Source organism: Oncorhynchus gorbuscha, linkage group LG12 (genome assembly GCF_021184085.1).
Source record: "Oncorhynchus gorbuscha isolate QuinsamMale2020 ecotype Even-year linkage group LG12, OgorEven_v1.0, whole genome shotgun sequence".
In the NCBI taxonomy this organism is placed as follows: Eukaryota; Metazoa; Chordata; class Actinopteri; order Salmoniformes; family Salmonidae; genus Oncorhynchus; species Oncorhynchus gorbuscha.
In genome coordinates, this window is record NC_060184.1 from 49,650,039 (window position 1) to 49,669,036 (window position 18,998).

General features: G+C 43.5%; 1 protein-coding gene across 1 annotated transcript in view; it reads left to right on the plus strand.

The window, feature by feature from the left end:
• The first annotated feature begins 14,387 nt into the window (after positions 1-14,387).
• The window catches only part of LOC123991105 (ubiquitin-protein ligase E3C-like), a 39,191-nt gene continuing 34,580 nt past the window's right edge, over positions 14,388-18,998 (plus strand). Inside the window, exons 1-8 of the mRNA XM_046292314.1 lie at positions 14,388-14,539; positions 15,404-15,565; positions 15,894-15,947; positions 16,052-16,126; positions 16,345-16,491; positions 16,624-16,739; positions 16,983-17,140; positions 17,265-17,430. Coding sequence (XP_046148270.1) covers positions 15,497-15,565; positions 15,894-15,947; positions 16,052-16,126; positions 16,345-16,491; positions 16,624-16,739; positions 16,983-17,140; positions 17,265-17,430 — 785 coding nt within the window. The 5' untranslated portion in view covers positions 14,388-14,539; positions 15,404-15,496. The remainder of the gene's footprint in view (positions 14,540-15,403; positions 15,566-15,893; positions 15,948-16,051; positions 16,127-16,344; positions 16,492-16,623; positions 16,740-16,982; positions 17,141-17,264; positions 17,431-18,998) is intronic.

Below are 18,998 nucleotides of genomic sequence, written 5' to 3' on the forward strand. Positions count from 1 at the left end.
TAAGAAGCGTTTTGCATCCGCTCCTATCCTTGTTGCACCTGACGTCACTAAACAGTTTATTGTTGAGGTTGACGCGTCAGGGGTGGGCGTGGGAGCCATTCTGTCCCAGCGCTCCGATACTGACGATGGGGTCCACCCTTGTGCGTATTTTTCTCATCGCCTGTCACCGTCGGAACGTAACTATGATGTGGCTAACCGCGAACTGCTCGCCATCCGTTTAGCCCTAGGCAAGTGGCGACAGTGGTTGGAGGGGGCGACCGTTCCTTTTGTCGTTTGGACTGACCAAAGGAACCTTGAGTACATCCGTTATGCCAAACGACTGAATGCGCGTCATGCTCGTTGGCCGTTGTTTTTCGCTCGTTTCGAGTTCGTTATTTCTTATTGCCCGGGTACTAAGAACACCAAGCCTCATGCTTTATCCCGTCTCTTTAGTTCTTCTGTGGCTTCTACCGATCCCGAGGGATCCTTCCTGTTGGGCGTGTTGTCGGGTTGACTGTCTGGGAATTGAGAGACAGGTTCAAGCACTCACGCACACTGCGTCGCCGCGCGCTTGTCCTAGTAACCTTCTTTTCGTTCCTGTTTCTACTCGTCTGGCTGTTCTTCAGTGGGCTCACTCTGCCAAGTTAGCTGGCCATCCCGGCGTTCGGGGTACGCTTGCTTCTATTCGCCAACTCAGGAGCGTGACACGCGCCGTTTCGTGGCTGCGTGTTCAGACTGCGCGCAGAAGTCTGGTAATTTTTTTTCTGCTTCTGCTCCTGGTCTTGCTGGGTCTCAGTCTGTTCCCTGCCATCGCATCTCTCCTGTTCTTGTTCCTGCCCTTGCTGTGTCTCAGTCTGTCCCTAGTTCTCATTTTTTTTTTTTTTTTTAGAGTAGTACCCTAGTTTCCCTTTTTATCGTTTTTCGTTACGGTCCTGAGGAGAGGAGTTGGGTTCTTTCTCGGGACGTGCTGGACCGTTTGATCTATGATTTCCTCCGTTGCCGCCAGTGTTCCTCCTCGAGAGCGCCAGGAGGCGCTCGGTGAGTGGGGGGGTACTGTCATGTTTTGTCTTATATCATCTTGTCATTTTGCTTTTCCTTCTGTTCGTTTTCCCCCTGCTGGTCTTTTTAGGTTCGTTCCCCTTTTTCTCTCTCCCTTCCTCTCTCTCCTCTCTCTATCGTTCCGTTCCTGCTCCCAGCTGTTCCTATTCCCCTAATCATCATTTAGTCTTCCCACACCTGTTCCTTATCTTTTCCCCTGATTAGAGTCCCTATTTCTTCCCTTGTTTTCCGTTCCTGTCCTGTCGGATCCTTGCCTATTGTTCACCGTGCTGTGTCTATGTATTGCCCTGTCGTGTCGTGTTTCCCTCAGATGCTGCGTGGTGAGCAGGTGTCTGAGTCTGCTACGTTCAAGTGCCTTCCCGAGGCAACCTGCAGTTCTTGATCAAGTCTCCAGTCGGTTCTCGTCATTACGAGTGGAAATTGTTTTATTTGATTGTATTTTTACTTTACTGGATTAAAGACTCTGTTTTCGCCAAGTCGCTTTTGGGTCCTCATTCACCTGCATAACAGTTAGACTTCTTTCAGCAAAAAAACACTGGACACTGGAGAATTGGTCTGATGAAATCTGCTGTTTCACACTGATGGGAGGACTACGGTATGGAGAAAACCACATGAGTACATGCATCCATCATGTGGCGTGTCAACATTGCAGGCTGGTGGTGTTACGGTGTGTTTTCATAGCACACATTGAGCCCCTTGATAAAAGTGGAGCAATGTTTGAATGTTACAGGATATATGAACATTATTTCCAATCAGGTGAATCACCTTCATGGCATCTGCAAAGTGATTTTCTCAGCAGGGTAACACCGAATGGCACAAGGCTAGGATTGTCTATGAATGGTTTCATGAACATGACAGTGAATTCAGCTTACAGCAGTGGCCTGCCCAGTCACTAGATCTCAATCCAATTGAGAATCAGTGGGATGACATGGAACAAGCTATTTGAAGTAGAGATCCACTACCAGCCAACTTGACACAACTATGGGAAGGATTGGAGTCAACATGGGCCAGCATCCCTGTGGAACGCTTTTGACACCTTGTAGAGTCCATGTCGCGACAAATTGAGGCTGTTCTGAGGGCAACTCAATATTAGGAAGGTGTTTCTTATGTTTTGTACACTCAGTGTATGTGTTCCTTTCTTTCTGCAGTATAAGACAATGGGGGGCATCTAGGGGCCAGTTGATTCCTAACTTCAGTTCTGCGCACATAACTCACATTTGAGTTGGGGGCAAGCATTTATAATACAATTTCGGCCCAAAATCCGTAGGCCTGTTCAATGCATTGGATTTTGATGGCTTGTGTAGCCTACATGTTTTTTTATTTTTTTTATTTATTTCACCTTTATTTAACCAGGTAGGCTAGTTGAGAACAAGTTCTCATTTGCAACTGCGACCTGGCCAAGATAAAGCATAGCAGTGTGAACAGACAACACAGAGTTACACATGGAGTAAGCAATTAACAAGTCAATAATACAGTAGAAAAAAGGAGAGTCTATATACATTGTGTGCAAAAGGCATGAGGAGGTAGGCGAATAATTACAATCTTGCAGATTAACACTGGAATGATAAATGATCAGATGGTCATGTACAGGTAGAGATATTGGTGTGCAAAAGAGCAGAAAAGAAAAGAAATAAAAACAGTATGGGGATGAGATAGATAAAAATGGGTGGACTATTTACCGATAGACTATGTACAGCCTAGTAATGACAGACATATTGCCCAAAATATTTTGGAAGAAGCCTACACAGTCAAATACTAGGCCTATTCATTTTCTATGCCGTGTTATTAATCATAAATTGTTAATGAAGAAAGTCACTTGCTATGGCTTTACATCACCTGCCCTCACATGGTTGGAATCCGAAGTCAAAGTCATGCTAGAATCCGAAGTCAAATGTCTGCTGTTTGCTGATGATCTGGTGCTTCTGTCACCAACCAAGGAGGGCCTACAGCAGCACCTAGATCTTATGCACAGATTCTGTCAGACCTGGGCCCTGACAGTAAATCTCAGTAAGACCAAAATAATGGTGTTCCAAAAAAGGTCCAGTCACCAGGACCACAAATACAAATTCCATCTAGACACTGTTGCCCTAGAGCACACAAAAAACTATACATACCTTGGCCTAAACATCAGTGCCACAGGTAACTTCCACAAAGGTGTGAACGATCTGAGAGACAAGGCAAGAAGGGCATTCTATGCCATCAAAAGAAACATAAATTTCAACATACCAATTAGGATTTGGCTAAAAATACTTGAATCAGTCATAGAGCCCATTGCCCTTTATGGTTGTGAGGTCTGGGGTCCGCTCACCAACCAAGACTTCACAAAATGGGACAAACACCAAATTGAGACTCTGCACGCAGAATTCTGCAAAAATATCCTCCGTGTACAACGTAAAACACCAAATAATGCATGCAGAGCAGAATTAGGCCGATACCCACTAATTATCAAAATCCAGAAAAGAGCCATTAAATTCTACAACCACCTAAAAGGAAGTGATTCACAAACCTTCCATAACAAAGCCATCACAAACAGAGAGATGAACCTGGAGAAGAGTCCCTAAGCAAGCTGGTCCTGGGGCTCTGTTCACAAACACAAACACACCCTACAGAGCCCCAGGACAACAGCACAATTAGACCCAACCAAATCATGAGAAAACAAAAAGATAATTACTTAACACATTGGAAAGAATTAACAAAAAAACAGAGCAAACTAGAATGCTATTTGGCCCTACACAGAGAGTACACAGCGGCAGAATACCTGACCACTGTGACTGACCCAAAATTAAGGAAAGCTTTGACTATGTACAGACTCAGTGAGCATAGCCTTGCTATTGAGAAAGGCCGCCGTAGGCAGACATGGCTCTCAAGAGAAGACAGGCTATGTGCTCACTGCCCACAAAATGAGGTGGAAACTGAGCTGCACTTCCTAACCTCCTGCCCAATGTCTGACCATATTAGAGATACATATTTCCCCCAGATCACACAGATCCACAAAGAATTCGAAAACAAATCCAATTTTGAAAAACTCCCATATCTACTGGGTGAAATTCCACAGTGTGCCATCACAGCAGCAAGATTTGTGACCTGTTGCCACGAGAAAAGGGCAACCAGTGAAGAACTACTGCCAGCTAGCCTACAAAGTCAACAACTCAGCCACTGCCAGCTAGCCTACTTCAGCAGTACTGTATCATTTTAATCATTTTAGTCAATAAGATTCTTGCTACGTAAGCTTAACTTTCTGAACATTCGAGACGTGTAGTCCACTTGTCATTCCAATCTCCTTGCATTAGCGTAGCCTCTTCTGTAGCCTGTCAACTATGTGTCTGTCTATCCCTGTTCTCTCCTCTCTGCACAGACCATACAAACGCTCCACACCGCGTGGCCGCTGCCACCCTAATCTGGTGGTCCCAGCGCGCACGACCCATGTGGAGTTCCAGGTCTCCGGTAGCCTCTGGAACTGCCGATCTGCGGCCAACAAGGCAGAGTTCATCTCAGCCTATGCCTCCCTCCAGTCCCTCGACTTCTTGGCACTGACAGAAACATGGATCACCACAGATAACACTGCTACTCCTACTGCTCTCTCTTCGTCCGCCCACGTGTTCTCGCACACCCCGAGAGCTTCTGGTCAGCGGGGTGGTGGCATCGGGATCCTTATCTCTCCCAAGTAGTCATTCTCTCTTTCTCCCCTTACCCATCTGTCTATCGCCTCCTTTGAATTTCATGCTGTCACAGTTACCAGCCCTTTCAAGCTTAACATCCTTATCATTTATCGCCCTCCAGGTTCCCTCGGAGAGTTCATCAATGAGCTTGATGCCTTGATAAGCTCCTTTCCTGAGGACGGCTCACCTCTCACAGTTCTGGGCAACTTTAACCTCCCCACGTCTACCTTTGACTCATTCCTCTCTGCCTCCTTCTTTCCACTCCTCTCCTCTTTTGACCTCACCCTCTCACCTTCCCCCCCTACTCACAAGGCAGGCAATATGCTCGACCTCATCTTTACTAGATGCTGTTCTTCCACTAACCTCATTGCAACTCCCCTCCAAGTCTCCGACCACTACCTTGTATCCTTTTCCCTCTCGCTCTCATCCAACACTTCCCACACTGCCCCTACTCGGATGGTATCGCGCCGTCCCAACCTTCGCTCTCTCTCCCCCGCTACTCTCTCCTCTTCCATCCTATCATCTCTTCCCTCTGCTCAAACCTTCTCCAACCTATCTCCTGATTCTGCCTCCTCAACCCTCCTCTCCTCCCTTTCTGCATCCTTTGACTCTCTATGTCCCCTATCTTCCAGGCCGGCTCGGTCCTCCCCTCCCGCTCCATGGCTTGATGACTCATTGCGAGCTCACAGAACAGGGCTCCGGGCAGCCGAGCGGAAATGGAGGAAAACTCGCCTCCCTGCGGACCTGGCATCCTTTCACTCCCTCCTCTCTACATCTTCCTCCTCTGTCTCTGCTGCTAAAGCCACTTTCTACCACTCTAAATTCCAAGCATCTGCCTCTAACCCTAGGAAGCTCTTTGCCACCTTCTCCTCCCTCCTGAATCCTCCTCCCCCTCCCCCCTCCCTCTCTGCAGATGACTTCGTCAACCATTTTGAAAAGAAGGTCGACGACATCCGATCCTCGTTTGCTAAGTCAAACGACACCGCTGGTTCTGCTCACACTGCCCTACCCTGTGCTCTGACCTCTTTCTCCCCTCTCTCTCCAGATGAAATCTCGCGTCTTGTGACGGCCGGCCGCCCAACAACCTGCCCGCTCGACCCTATCCCCTCCTCTCTTCTCCAGACCATTTCCGGAGACCTTCTCCCTTACCTCACCTCGCTCATCAACTTATCCCTGACCGCTGGCTACGTCCCTTCTGAAAAAACCTACACTCGATCCCTCCGATGTTAACAACTACAGACCAGTATCCCTTCTTTCTTTTCTCTCCAAAACTCTTGAACGTGCCGTCCTTGGTCAGCTCTCCCGCTATCTCTCTCAGAATGACCTTCTTGATCCAAATCAGTCAGGTTTCAAGACTAGTCATTCAACTGAGACTGCTCTTCTCTGTATCACGGAGGCGCTCCGCACCGCTAAAGCTAACTCTCTCTCCTCTGCTCTCATCCTTCTAGACCTATCGGCTGCCTTCGATACTGTGAACCATCAGATCCTCCTCTCCACCCTCTCCGAGTTGGGCATCTCCGGCGCGGCCCACGCTTGGATTGCGTCCTACCTGACAGGTCGCTCCTACCAGGTGGCGTGGTGAGAATCTGTCTCCTCACCACGCGCTCTCACCACTGGTGTCCCCCAGGGCTCTGTTCTAGGCCCTCTCCTATTCTCGCTATACACCAAGTCACTTGGCTCTGTCATAACCTCACATGGTCTCTCCTATCATTGCCATGCAGACGACACACAATTAATCTTCTCCTTTCCCCCTTTTGATGACCAGGTGGTGAATCGCATCTCTGCATGTCTGGCAGACATATCAGTGTGGATGACGGATCACCACCTCAAGCTGAACTTCGGCAAGACGGAGCTGCTCTTCCTCCCGGGGAAGGACTGCCCGTTCCATGATCTCGCCATCACGGTTGACAACTCCATTGTGTCCTCCTCCCAGAGCGCTAAGAACCTTGGCGTGATCCTGGACAACACCCTGTCGTTCTCAACTAACATCAAGGCGGTGGCCCGTTCCTGTAGGTTCATGCTCTACAACATCCGCAGAGTACGACCCTGCCTCACACAGGAAGCGGCGCAGGTCCTAATCCAGGCACTTGTCATCTCCCGTCTGGATTACTGCAACTCGCTGTTGGCTGGGCTCCCTACCTGTGCCATTAAACCCCTACAACTCATCCAGAACGCTGCAGCCCGTCTAGTGTTCAACCTTCCCAAGTTCTCTCACGTCACCCCGCTCCTCCGCTCTCTCCACTGGCTTCCAGTTGAAGCTCGCATCCGCTACAAGACCATGGTGCTTGCCTACGGAGCTGTGAGGGGAACGGCACCTCAGTACCTCCAGGCTCTGATCAGGCCCTACACCCAAATAAGGGCACTGCGTTCATCCACCTCTGGCCTGCTCGCCTCCCTACCACTGAGGAAGTACAGTTCCCGCTCAGCCCAGTCAAAACTGTTCGCTGCTCTGGCTCCCCAATAGTGGAACAAACTCCCTCACGACGCCAGGACAGCGGAGTCAATCACCACCTTCCGGAGACACCTGAAACCCCACCTCTTTAAGGAATACTTAGGATAGGATAAAGTAATCCTTCTCACCCCCCTCCCCCCTTAAAATATTTAGATGCACTATTGTAAAGTGGCTGTTCCACTGGATGTCATAAGGTGAATGCACCAATTTGTAAGTCGCTCTGGATAGGAGCGTCTGCTAAATGACTTAAATGTAAATGTAAATGTAAGAACAAACACCATTGTAAATACAACCCATATTTATGCTTATTTATTTTATCTTGTGTCCTTTAACTATTTGTACATTGTGTATATATATATATATATTTATAATATAACATTTGTAATGTCTTTACTGTTTTGAAACTGTTGTATGTGTAATGTTTACTGTTAATTTTTGTTGTTTTTCACTTTATATATTCACTTTGTATGTTGTCTACCTCACTTGCTTTGGCAATGTTAACACATGTTTCCCATGCCAATAAAGCCCTTGAATTGAATTGAATTGAATTGAATTGAGTTATTTATCCAACAGAACCCAGAGAGTGTTCTTCAATGGAAGCTTCTGAAACATCAAATATGCACAGTTTGGTATCTCTCAGAGCAGTTGCCTTAGGTCGTTACTCTTCTCTATTTTTACAAATAATTTCCACTGGTCTTACACAAAGCTAGAATGACTATGTAATGCGGATGACTCTACACTCTACATGTCAGCACCCAAAGTCAGTAAGCTCACTAAAATTCTAAATAAGGAGTTACAGTCAGTATCAGAATGGGTGATTAATAATAAACGGGTCTTAAATACATCTAAAACTAAAGGTATTGTATTTGGTTCAAAACATTCTCTAAGACCTAAACCTCAACTGGAGTTGTGTATAAAGGGTGTGACCATTGAACAAGTTGAGGAAGCTAAACTCCTAGAAGTAACATTGGGTGGTCAATTATATCATGGTCAAGTCATATTGACAAAGTTGTTGTGAAGATAGGGAGGGTTATGTCTGTTATAAAAATGTGTTTGTTTTTGACACAAAAATCAACTGTACTAGTTAGTTGTTAAGGCTCTGGTCTTGTTCCATCTTGATTACGGTCTGTTGATATGGTCAAGTGCAGCCAAGAAAGACCTAGCAAAGCTGCAGCTGGCTCAAAACAGAGCAGGAAGCCTTGCCATTAACTGCACATACAGAAATAACGTCAACAACCTGCATGGCTGAGGGTTGACAAGGTTTGACGAGATATTAACTACTTCTCTGCAGTTGTCACGGGAAATATTACTGTGATGAAAATGCCAGTGCCTGCAGAAAAACATCTGCTAAATGGCGTATATTATTATAATCAAATTACATGCAGCTCATACACCTGCACATACCCCACAAGACATGCCAGCAGGGGTCTCTTCACAGTCCCCAAGTCCAAAATGAATTCACGGCAACACACAGTATTATTATACAGAGCCATGATCGCATGGAACTCCCATCACCAATTACTCAAGCAAACAGCAAAATTGCCTTTAAAAAACAGATTCAACTTTGTATAATGTTAAAGCGGGGACTGTGAAAGGACACACACACACACACACACACACACACACACACACACACACACACACACACACACACACACACACACACACACACACACACACACACACACACACACACACACACACACACACACACACACACACACACACACACTTTTTTGTTGTTGTATTGTTTGTACATCGTTGTATTTTACATTTTGAGACTGTTCTTGTCTAGCAGTGTCACACCCTGACCTGAGAGAGACTTTTTATGTCTCTTTTTTGGTTTGGTCAGGGTGTGATTTGGGTGGCATTGGGTGTTTTGTTTTCTATGTTTCTTTATTTCTATGTTTTGGCCGGGTATGGTTCTCAATCAGAGACAGATGTCTATTGTTGTCTCTGATTGGGAATCCTACTTAGGTAGCCCCTATTCCCTCCTTCAGTGTGGGTAGTTGACTTTTGTTAGTGGCACTATAGCCCTGTGAGCTTCACGGTTGTTGGCGACATTTTAAGGAAAATGTACGCTCACCAGGCTGCACTTTGGTCCACTTCTTTTGACGGCCGTGGCAAGCAGTGTCTCAGCATTTTGTTACTTGTCATGTTTTGTGTTTTTTTGTGGACCCCAGGAAAAGTAGCTGATGCTTTTGCAAAATCTAATAGGGATCCAAACAAATAAATCACCACACCATGCAGGATATTATATTCCTGCCCCCCAAAAATGTGATGTCACAAATGAAAAACGGTCTATGCATGACCCAGAGACCTGAGCCCAACTGGGAAATTTAGCTAAGAGCCTGCCTTATGCCACTACCCAAATCCGAGAGTAGACTGAATACAGTTTGGTCTGCCCTGCACAATATAAATGTTAAATGTAACATCTTGATATGTAGAGCATATAGCCTCCTGGGACCCTGCAAAAAAAGGGTCTTATGTGAATGGACTTCTTTGTGTTTGGGGTGAAAGGAAAATGCAACCAATAATGGATATTTTAACTAAATGCAATACATTTACCATAGTATTTTGGAACTCCTTTAATTACTCAAATTACATACTAGACTTTTCAAAGTGTATTCAATTATGAATAATTATAATGAGGGTAATACCATAATTTGAATATCTCTTTTGAACTCACGCGCTGCCCCCTGGATCTCTTTATGTACGTCTGCATGCACCTGTATTCACACCGGTACACAGCTATTCAACATTCAAAGGCACATTTTGACAGTGCACTAACTGTTATCAAATTAGACGAAAATTGCATCCTTAGTCCTATATGGATCAAATGAGCGCGTAAAATATTAAGCATATAATCATTATTAGGTGTCATAGGTTCCATGTAGGCCTAGATATCTATAGCTCTGGGGGTGGTTGTCTTATGGTCTAATAAGCCACTTAAAGTTAATGGAGGAAGAGGTCGAAATTAGAATTATTGCTGTTGCCCTTAACCTGTCTCCCAATCAAGCTGATTAGTTTTTGTCAATTCATCAGCTAACCGCTATTGGGACCGGCGCAGTCGTTGCAGACTTTATTTGCTCAGGGGAAATCAACAAGTCACCGGGTAGTTCCAAGTAAACGATGACCGTTTAATTGGAAACCTTGATGATATCATGACCGATTACGGAATAATAGCCAAATCTGAGATTGATGTGGCATCCTGCAATAGGAGTCCACGTGCGCCACAAAATCAGAATGCCTAAACCCAAGCCTAAAAGACAATCAAATAATGTCAATGGGGTAATATTGATATTACTTTTTATCTCGCTCAGGTCTCAGACGATGTTCACCTTTTGCATTTCGAACATGGACTAATTTGTCTTTTTTTATGATGATCTTTGAGATCCATTAATTGTTTCGAAATTCAATTTTTGCGATTTCTTAGAATTTCTGAACAGCATCTGAATCTACGATTCGATCATTTCCTTAATATCTTAACAGCGCCACACCGTCTGATCTGTGCTTTGTCGCCTCCCCTGGTTTAATTTCATTAAGGGGCCACATGAATATTTCTATTAAAGCACCAGTGAAATATGAAGCCATTTAGTATTGGCCAACACCAATCACGGAGATGTATTGCCCCTTTTCATCACGTCAACAGGAGGGAAAATGTATATGGGACCCTAAGATGGAAGCAGACCCTAAAACCCCAGTCTTTCCTGAAAGCTGTTAATTTGCGCCGTAATTACTTTCACAATTAACTAAAATACAAATCAAAGTGACAAATCGAGATAGTTTATATATTCATTACCCTCGGTAAATGTGTTCATTATAAAAAGGCAGTTTAAAGGGACGTGCACTGTCTCTTTTATTGCAATAAATACATTCCATTAAATCGGCACAAATGACCAATGCTTTGAAATGCAGCTGGGACTGCTTTGAAACACATTTGTGACTCATCATTTTATCAATTTAAAATGTTCAGGAAGCCATTCCTTGGAGAGTATTTCTCTCCTTAAAAGCCCTTGGACGATAGACTCCATTAACTAGACATCATTAGTGAGGAGATCACATTCCTGCAAGAGTTAATTGCATATGATTTTTGTAGACTGCTGGATCAGAATAGAGAACTAATTTCCCTGCAAAAGACGCAATATGTCTAAATGTCCTAAATTCAATATTGCAGGCTAATTTGTTGGGCACGTGCCATCAATTTTGTTTGGCTGCAGAGCCGTATTGATAATTTGTCTCAATGTCCTTCAGCATGAGCCATTCAATAGAATGTAACTTGTGCTATATTATGCAGATTTTTTCAATGAATGAAAATGATTCAAAACGTAAAAGTTGTAGGCCTATTTAACATTTCTGCTAATTTTATTTGGTAAATGTAATTATTGATATTAATACGTATTTATTGTTAAACGTGTCTTATTATTAGCTATTAATATTATTATTATTGGTGTTATTGTTGTTTAGGCCTATCACATAGTCATAACCAACAAGTAGTAGGCCTATATCATCAGCACCACCATCCACTATATCATCATCAACCTATAGCTCACCTGATGGAATTATACCTTAAGTTTACTTTTCTGTAATTCACGTTTGACGGTGAAACCATTTATTTTACGAACCCAACGAAAAATGTCAATTCCACGGAGTGATGGTCAACTCAGTCTCCTTTTGTGTGGTGAAATTTCCACGAAACGAGATGACAGTCGGATAGGCCGTTCCCCCATCACGTGAGACAGTGACGGACGATCTGAACTGTTGTCTATGTACTCTTCTAACGTCTGTGTTTCCAATTGACACTGGACATGATTCATTGTGCACCTGTCAACGTGTTAAGTAACCTGTTAATTATTTAGTACAATTAATAAAATTTGATCTCAGAACATGGTTATTTTAAGTTGCTAGGCCGACATGTATTTTTTGCTAAGCGAGTGCCGCAAATTATAAATGTCCTATGATATGTTATTTCATTTATGAAATTGATTTTTACACACAAGCACAGAAAAGCACAACGAATGGATGTGACAAAACAGGACCGTATTTAAATAGAACAAAGAATAAGGGTGGTTGAGATGTAAGCAAGATACATCTTCGATTGGGCACTTGCGTTAAATTTATGTTGACTGCCTTCTTCTCAAAAGCAATGGACATTGATGATGACGCAATTGATGAGTCATTTGTTAAGTTTCATCTCCCTTAATTCAACTATGATTAACACTAGGGCTATCACTGCTTATACATTTACATCAAGTGAATGAAAAATATACTAAAATGCACTTCTTGCTAAAAATGCACCCCTAACATATATTTTGATCCATTAGGGGAAATGTAGTGAGGTGACATCCCACAGACAGTAAATTATGCTGATTTAATTTCTAAAGACACTTCTAACATGTGGTCTTAAATTGATTAGATTAGATGTAGCTACAACAAGATACAGTCCAAGCCAGAGGTTTACGATATTTTGAAATGTGTATAGTCCCCATCTTGATTTATTGACTTGGTCCTGAGACAAAAACAAGCAAATATGTACATGCACAAAAGTTAAGGTCATGGTGAGTCCCCTTATCATTTGTCCATTACTGTGCCAACTCTCAACAGCTAGCCCACTGGTGACAGACGTAAATTCAACGTCTATTCCAGATTGGTGAATTCACTCTGGCTATCAACTCCGATTTCTGAGCATTCTCGTCAGAGTGTCCCAGAGCACAGCATAACTGATTATAACTGATGAATTTACGAACACGCAACACCAGTTGAATTTGACCGGTGACCATAAGGTGGCAGGTAGCCTAGTGGCTAGAGCGTTGGAATAGTAACCGAAAGGTTGTAAAATCGAATCCCCGAGCTGACAAGGTGAAAATCTGTCGTTCTGACCACTGTTCATAGGCCGTCATTGAGAAGAAGCCGACTTGTCTGGTGAACGTCAGCAAAAACATGTCATTACATTTTTTCCAGCAGCACAGTTACAGTCACCAACGCTAGAAAACAGCCTAACCAACTCTCTTATATATTTTTTAATGTAACCTTATGTAGTCAGGGTGTGTAAAATGGTCAGAGTGAGGTGTTCTTGTGTTGCTCATTTTTGTCTGGAAGTACGCACGGATCAACCCTCGTCCACAGAATCGTCCAGTCTGCGCTCTGAAAGCTCCGAGAGCGAACCGCTCTGAATTTACAAACGGACAATTTGACCACACTTTGAATTTACGAACGACCCAGAGCGCACTCTGACACAGTGGAGGCAATTTACGAACGCACCCAAGTGCATAGTGGACTCCCGAGTTGCGCAGTGGTCTAAGACACTGCACCTCAGTGCAAGAGGCGTTCGAATCCAGGCTACATCACATCACCGTGATTGGGCAGCCCAGAATCATCCGGGTTTGGCCGGGGTAGACCGTTTTTGTAAATAAGTATTTGTTCTTAACTGACTTGCCTAGTTAAATGAAAAATATAATAATTTCATTGAAATTAAGTTGATTCAACCAGCTACTATTTGTGATTTTTCGAAATGGTTGTGTTTAAGATGGAAAAATGTGTGGGGGTTTGCAGGTAAACTGACAACTCAATGTTTGAAATGTCTGTAACTCACTGTAACAATCAAAAAGGTATTTCTGACAACTATGATGTCTAACTGCACATATAAGATGTCATAAATGCTTGCCCTTCTTCGACATAATGTAGGGTGGAGAGTGACTTTAGTATCTCCAGGAGAATTATTGGATTAGTTCGTTCTATCTATTTTTAAACTGAAAAATGATTAAATCAATCAAAGACTCATACATCATTCTGAACAGAAATGGGAGATTGGGTGAATAGGAGCAGTTTCAAATCAAACTATAAATAGGACCGCCAGGGTCATATTTGGGTATATGTAGAGAGACTAAATGCAACTTTGAACAAGATTCTTCAGGTTTGACAAGCACACCGGTCTCCATTCCATTCATGGAAGTATACAGTCAGTGCAGCTGACATTGTATTGCATACCATATAACTATTTATATTTTCTAGTTGAAGTGGAACTAGGCCCATGGTCTACTATTGCATTAGAAAGAATATCACCATATGTTGATTTGAATAGCAAATCCACAAAAATCTACTGTTTCCTGTTGATCCCCAGACCAAGGCACGAATGCACTTGGATTATGCTTGAAGATGATCCAATAATTCCGAAATGTGTTTTATTGACATTGCATTCAGCGAATAGCATTTCAACATTGAAACGCGTATCCAGTCGGATTTCAGTATTCTAAAGAAGGACGTACCCGTTTATGTTGTGTTTCTGGAAAGACGGGGAGAAGGAGCCAACCATACATTTTTGTTTCATTTTAATATCGCACAAAAGTCTTATGTACTCTTTCATTTCTGTTGGTCATTCCATTAATCAAAGGTAATCAACATACGGTTACTTTATTTTTAGTCCAAACGATTTATTCTGTTAGAACAAAGATGTCAAGAGGATAGCCATGATTACTAACGTTAACGCGTTAGCGAGCTAGAAAGGCGACCTGTCCCGTAAAGTTAGCTGGCCAGCTAACGTTTGCTAACGGGCTAGCTAGCTATAATGTCAAAAGAGTCATCTACATGTACGCACAAATAAAGTAACTTGGGGGGGTTGTCTGTACATCCAATGCTATTGAATGTATGAAGTAGTGGCAGACAGATCACCAAGAGCGATGTATACACAAGCTGCTGAGTCATTAGCTAACCTAGCATGCTAGCCAGTTAGCCTATCATCCAGGGTTGTCTTTGGTGTTGTGCAATGAAAACCAAAAGAGTGACGTTTGCTAACTAAGTTGCCTAACTAACACATACATAAAACCGGAACATGGTTGACAATGTAGTTAATACGTTAGAGAGACATCTACACAGTGATTTTTCCCACAAGAGGTGCTGTGTTGTGCTAGCTATATAGCCAGTCAAAGTCACTTGTGTCTTTTGGGAATTTTTATAACGTTAGCTACTGTAGCTAGCTGGCTAACACTAACGTTACTGTGGCTAAGCATGCTAGCTACCGTTAGCCTAGCTAGTCAGTTACGCTTTCCACTGGTTGTTGCTCTTTTTGTTTTTAAATTTCCCTTCCAAAAGTATTCTAGATGCGGGAAGTGTAACGTTCGCTAACAATTGTAGCTATGTGTCTATCCAGCTTTAATATTGATGCTTTATTCTGGATGGTGTCAAGTTGTCGGTACTGTACTAAATTAGACAACAAGCAACCAAATGAATGGAATGTTTCGTTTACTTTGTTTTTCAGATTGCTGTAGTACCAATTTGTAAAGTCCTGAATTGAACCAAGACAAGGATCCTTCATCTATGGTTAGAAACATCTCTTTGATAAAATCTAACCATGAGCTTCAGTTTTGAGGGAGATTTCAAAACAAGACCCAAGGTGTCTCTTGGGGGAGCGAGTAAAAAGGTAAGACCACTGAGATTAATAATAATTTTATAACTTTTGGATTTTCTGACTACTTGTATTTCACACCCTTGGCTCAACGCTGTGTGCATCATCCTAAATTGTCCGTAAATCAGAAAATTTTGTTTTAGTACACGTTTCTTTCCCCGCCATTAAATCTAGGAAAGTATGCCTTTGTACGAGCTGGTCCACGGGGGACACGTATTACCGGGAATGCACATCAATCCTAGACGATAGTGCAAATACAGCGGCCACTATTGTCTGCCTAGGCTAACCTAGCGACTTATTCTTTTCTACTAGTCATGCCAGGCTAATATACTTTGTTTTTCAGGAGGAAAAAGCATCTCTCCTACACCGGACACAAGAGGAAAGGAGAAAAAGAGAGGTAAGTCCTTTGACATAAAATCTTCCAGCTTTGTATGTCAACCAATCATTATTTACTTTCTCTGTGTATTTATTTACTTTACTCTGTTTTTCAACTTCAATAAGGATGAAAGACGAAGATTGAAGAATGCAATTATCATTCAATCCTATATACGAGGATACCATGACCGAAAACAGCAAGTATGTCGACTAATATGAACAAGCTCACAGTCATTAGACCACACCCATTCTTCAGTGTCAATGCCATTCCCTTCCACACTCCCTTATATTGCCAGCAATCCCTTTTCCATAACCTTTTATTGCTGCTGGCAATGTTGGTAGTCTACACAATGAAGTATCTATCAAGGGATCATCGCTATAACTGTTTGTGTTTGACCTCTGACCCTGGTGTTTTCCAGTATGCCATCCAGAGGGGCAACTTTGACCGCTGCGTCTGTCAGGCACAGTCAGAAGGTGGACCGCCAATCTCCGATGCTGCCAGTCTTAGTCTCTTAACAAGGCAACTGCTATTTTTCTACAGACAGATTGAGGACTCTCAGAGATTGGTGAGGACTGATGGTTTTTGGGCAAACGTGTTGTTGAACTAATGAAAAACTTAGTTCTAAATGGTAAAATGACTCAAATGTACGTTTTGCGTGTGGGAACATGACACAACATTTCTGTCTGTGTCTCTGTAGATATGGATTTGTCAGAATCTAGTGAAATACAATGGGCAGTTTGTGAAGCTCCTGGCGGGGCCCGAAAGACAGACGTGTGTGTTTCAGATCAAGAGGGTCCTGGGCTTCTGCTGCAGGTAATGGGGCCTACATCTATTCTTCATGAATTCGCTCTGGGATGAAGTTTCACCTAGGTACAGATCTAGGATCAGCTTCCCCTCATCCAATCCTAACCTTAACTATTAGTGGAAAGAATGTTAAACTGACCCAAGATCAGGTTCTAAGGGCAACTTCACTCTACATCCATGAATGCATTTTGCGAACAAATCGATGAAGTGTGTTGCACCACCTTTAACACCCTTTTTCCACCTCTCTCCTAGACTTCTGCAAACCTGCAAGGATGACAGTTTGAATGTTGCTGTTCCCATGAGGATGCTGGAGATCTATTCCTCAGAGAGAACCTATCTCCCTGTCCTTCAAGACGTTAATTGTGTGGCATTGTTAATCGAGCAGATTTTGCACTATATGGTACAGAAAGGTAAATATCACGAGGATATCTGTGGAAGTGCAATATAACATTTTGTTTGGTTAATGCTAATTTTCAAGCCCCATTGAATTTGAATCAGCTCTCTTTTATTTTTGTCTTACTCTTTCTCTCTCAGGATACTACAGGTCGCTTTATATTCTAGTGAATCACAAGCTCCCTTCCAGTCTGGAGTACAGTGATGCTCCCTCTGGAGTGCACGCGATCCCCTTGGCAGGCACACTGCTGGAGCACACGCTGAAGCCCCTGCACTTTACCTATTCCTCCTGCACAACAGGCGCAAGGTATAACACTCCGGGGATACGTTTTTCCTAGGTACAGATCAGCCCTAACCTTAACCATTAGAGGGGAAAAATATAAACTGGCCCAAGATCGGTGTCTAGGGGCAACTTCACCCTACTATAACAGCAACGGTCACATCAGAACAGTCAAACGCGCACATACCCTAAATCTAACACACACACACACACACACACACACACACACACACACACACACACACACACACACACACACACACACACACACACACACACACACACACACACACACACACACACACACACACACACACACACACACACACACACACACACAGAGAAGGCCCTTTTTTGCTAAAGCCAGACCTCACCTCCAACATATAAAGACACCCTCACACACAAAGCTTCTCGGCATCAGCGACTGCTGAGCATGTGGGAAAGAGCACAGTGAGAAGCCAGCGGAATGCCTTTGTCTGTGGCGTATGCTGTTAAGATAGTCCAGTAAACCGGTAATGTAAACTTTGGGCATTTGTTTGTCCTTTGAGTTGACGGAGACACCGTAATTGCTTCACCAACCTGTTTACAACGAGCAATAAAACTGATCCAGACTCGGGAGTACAGAATATTGACGATTTGCTCTCAATTTGAAACATTCTGAATGACAAATGAGGGGGGCGTTCTTTTCTTTTTGAAGAAAAGCAGAGACTGGGTGTGAGAAACTTGTGTACACACTCACTCCAACAGATAATTATCTGACCGGGGCCACCAGATGTGTGAGTGACTCAGTAAAAACAGCTCTGTTTGACAAGACAATATTGGGGCACTCACAGAGCTGAAAGGAGGAGACACCTACTCTCTCGACCACTCTATTGTCCCTGTTTGGGTAATGAGTTTAAAGAATAACTTTACTCAAACTGTATTTAGGCTCTGTCCGGAAAGTGCTCCATCTTGAAAACTTGACAACTGACTTTTTGGTGATTAACAGTGTGAACAAAATACTTAGTTATCCCTTTAAAAACAATTTATTGTGGAATCTAAGCTGTTCATATGTTTATTTGTCACATATTTGTACATTTTGATTTGTGATCAGTAGCTTAATCAATATCATTATCATGTATGCAGTGAACTGGCCTCCCGAGTTGCGCGGTGGTCTAAGGCACTACATTGCTGTGCCACTATTGATTCTGGGTTCGAGTGGCAGCCGGCCGCGACCGGTAGACCCATGGGGCGGCGCACAATTGGCCCAACGTCGTCCGGGTTAGGGGGGGCTTGGCCGGCAGGGATGTCCTTGTCCCATCGCACACTATCGATTCCTGTGGCGGGCCGGGCGCAGTGCACGCTGACACGGTCGCCAGGTGTGCGGTGTTTCCTCCGACACATTGGTGTAGCTGGCTTCCGGGTTAAGTTGGCATTGTGTCAAGAAGCAGTGTGGCTTGGTTGGGTTGTGTTTTGGAATACGCACGTCTCTCCACCTTCCCCTCTCCTGAGTCCGTACCGGAGTTGCAGCGATGAGACAAGACTGTAACTACCAATTGGATACCATGAAATTGGGGAGGAAAAAGGGGTTACAAAAAAATATATAAGTATACAGT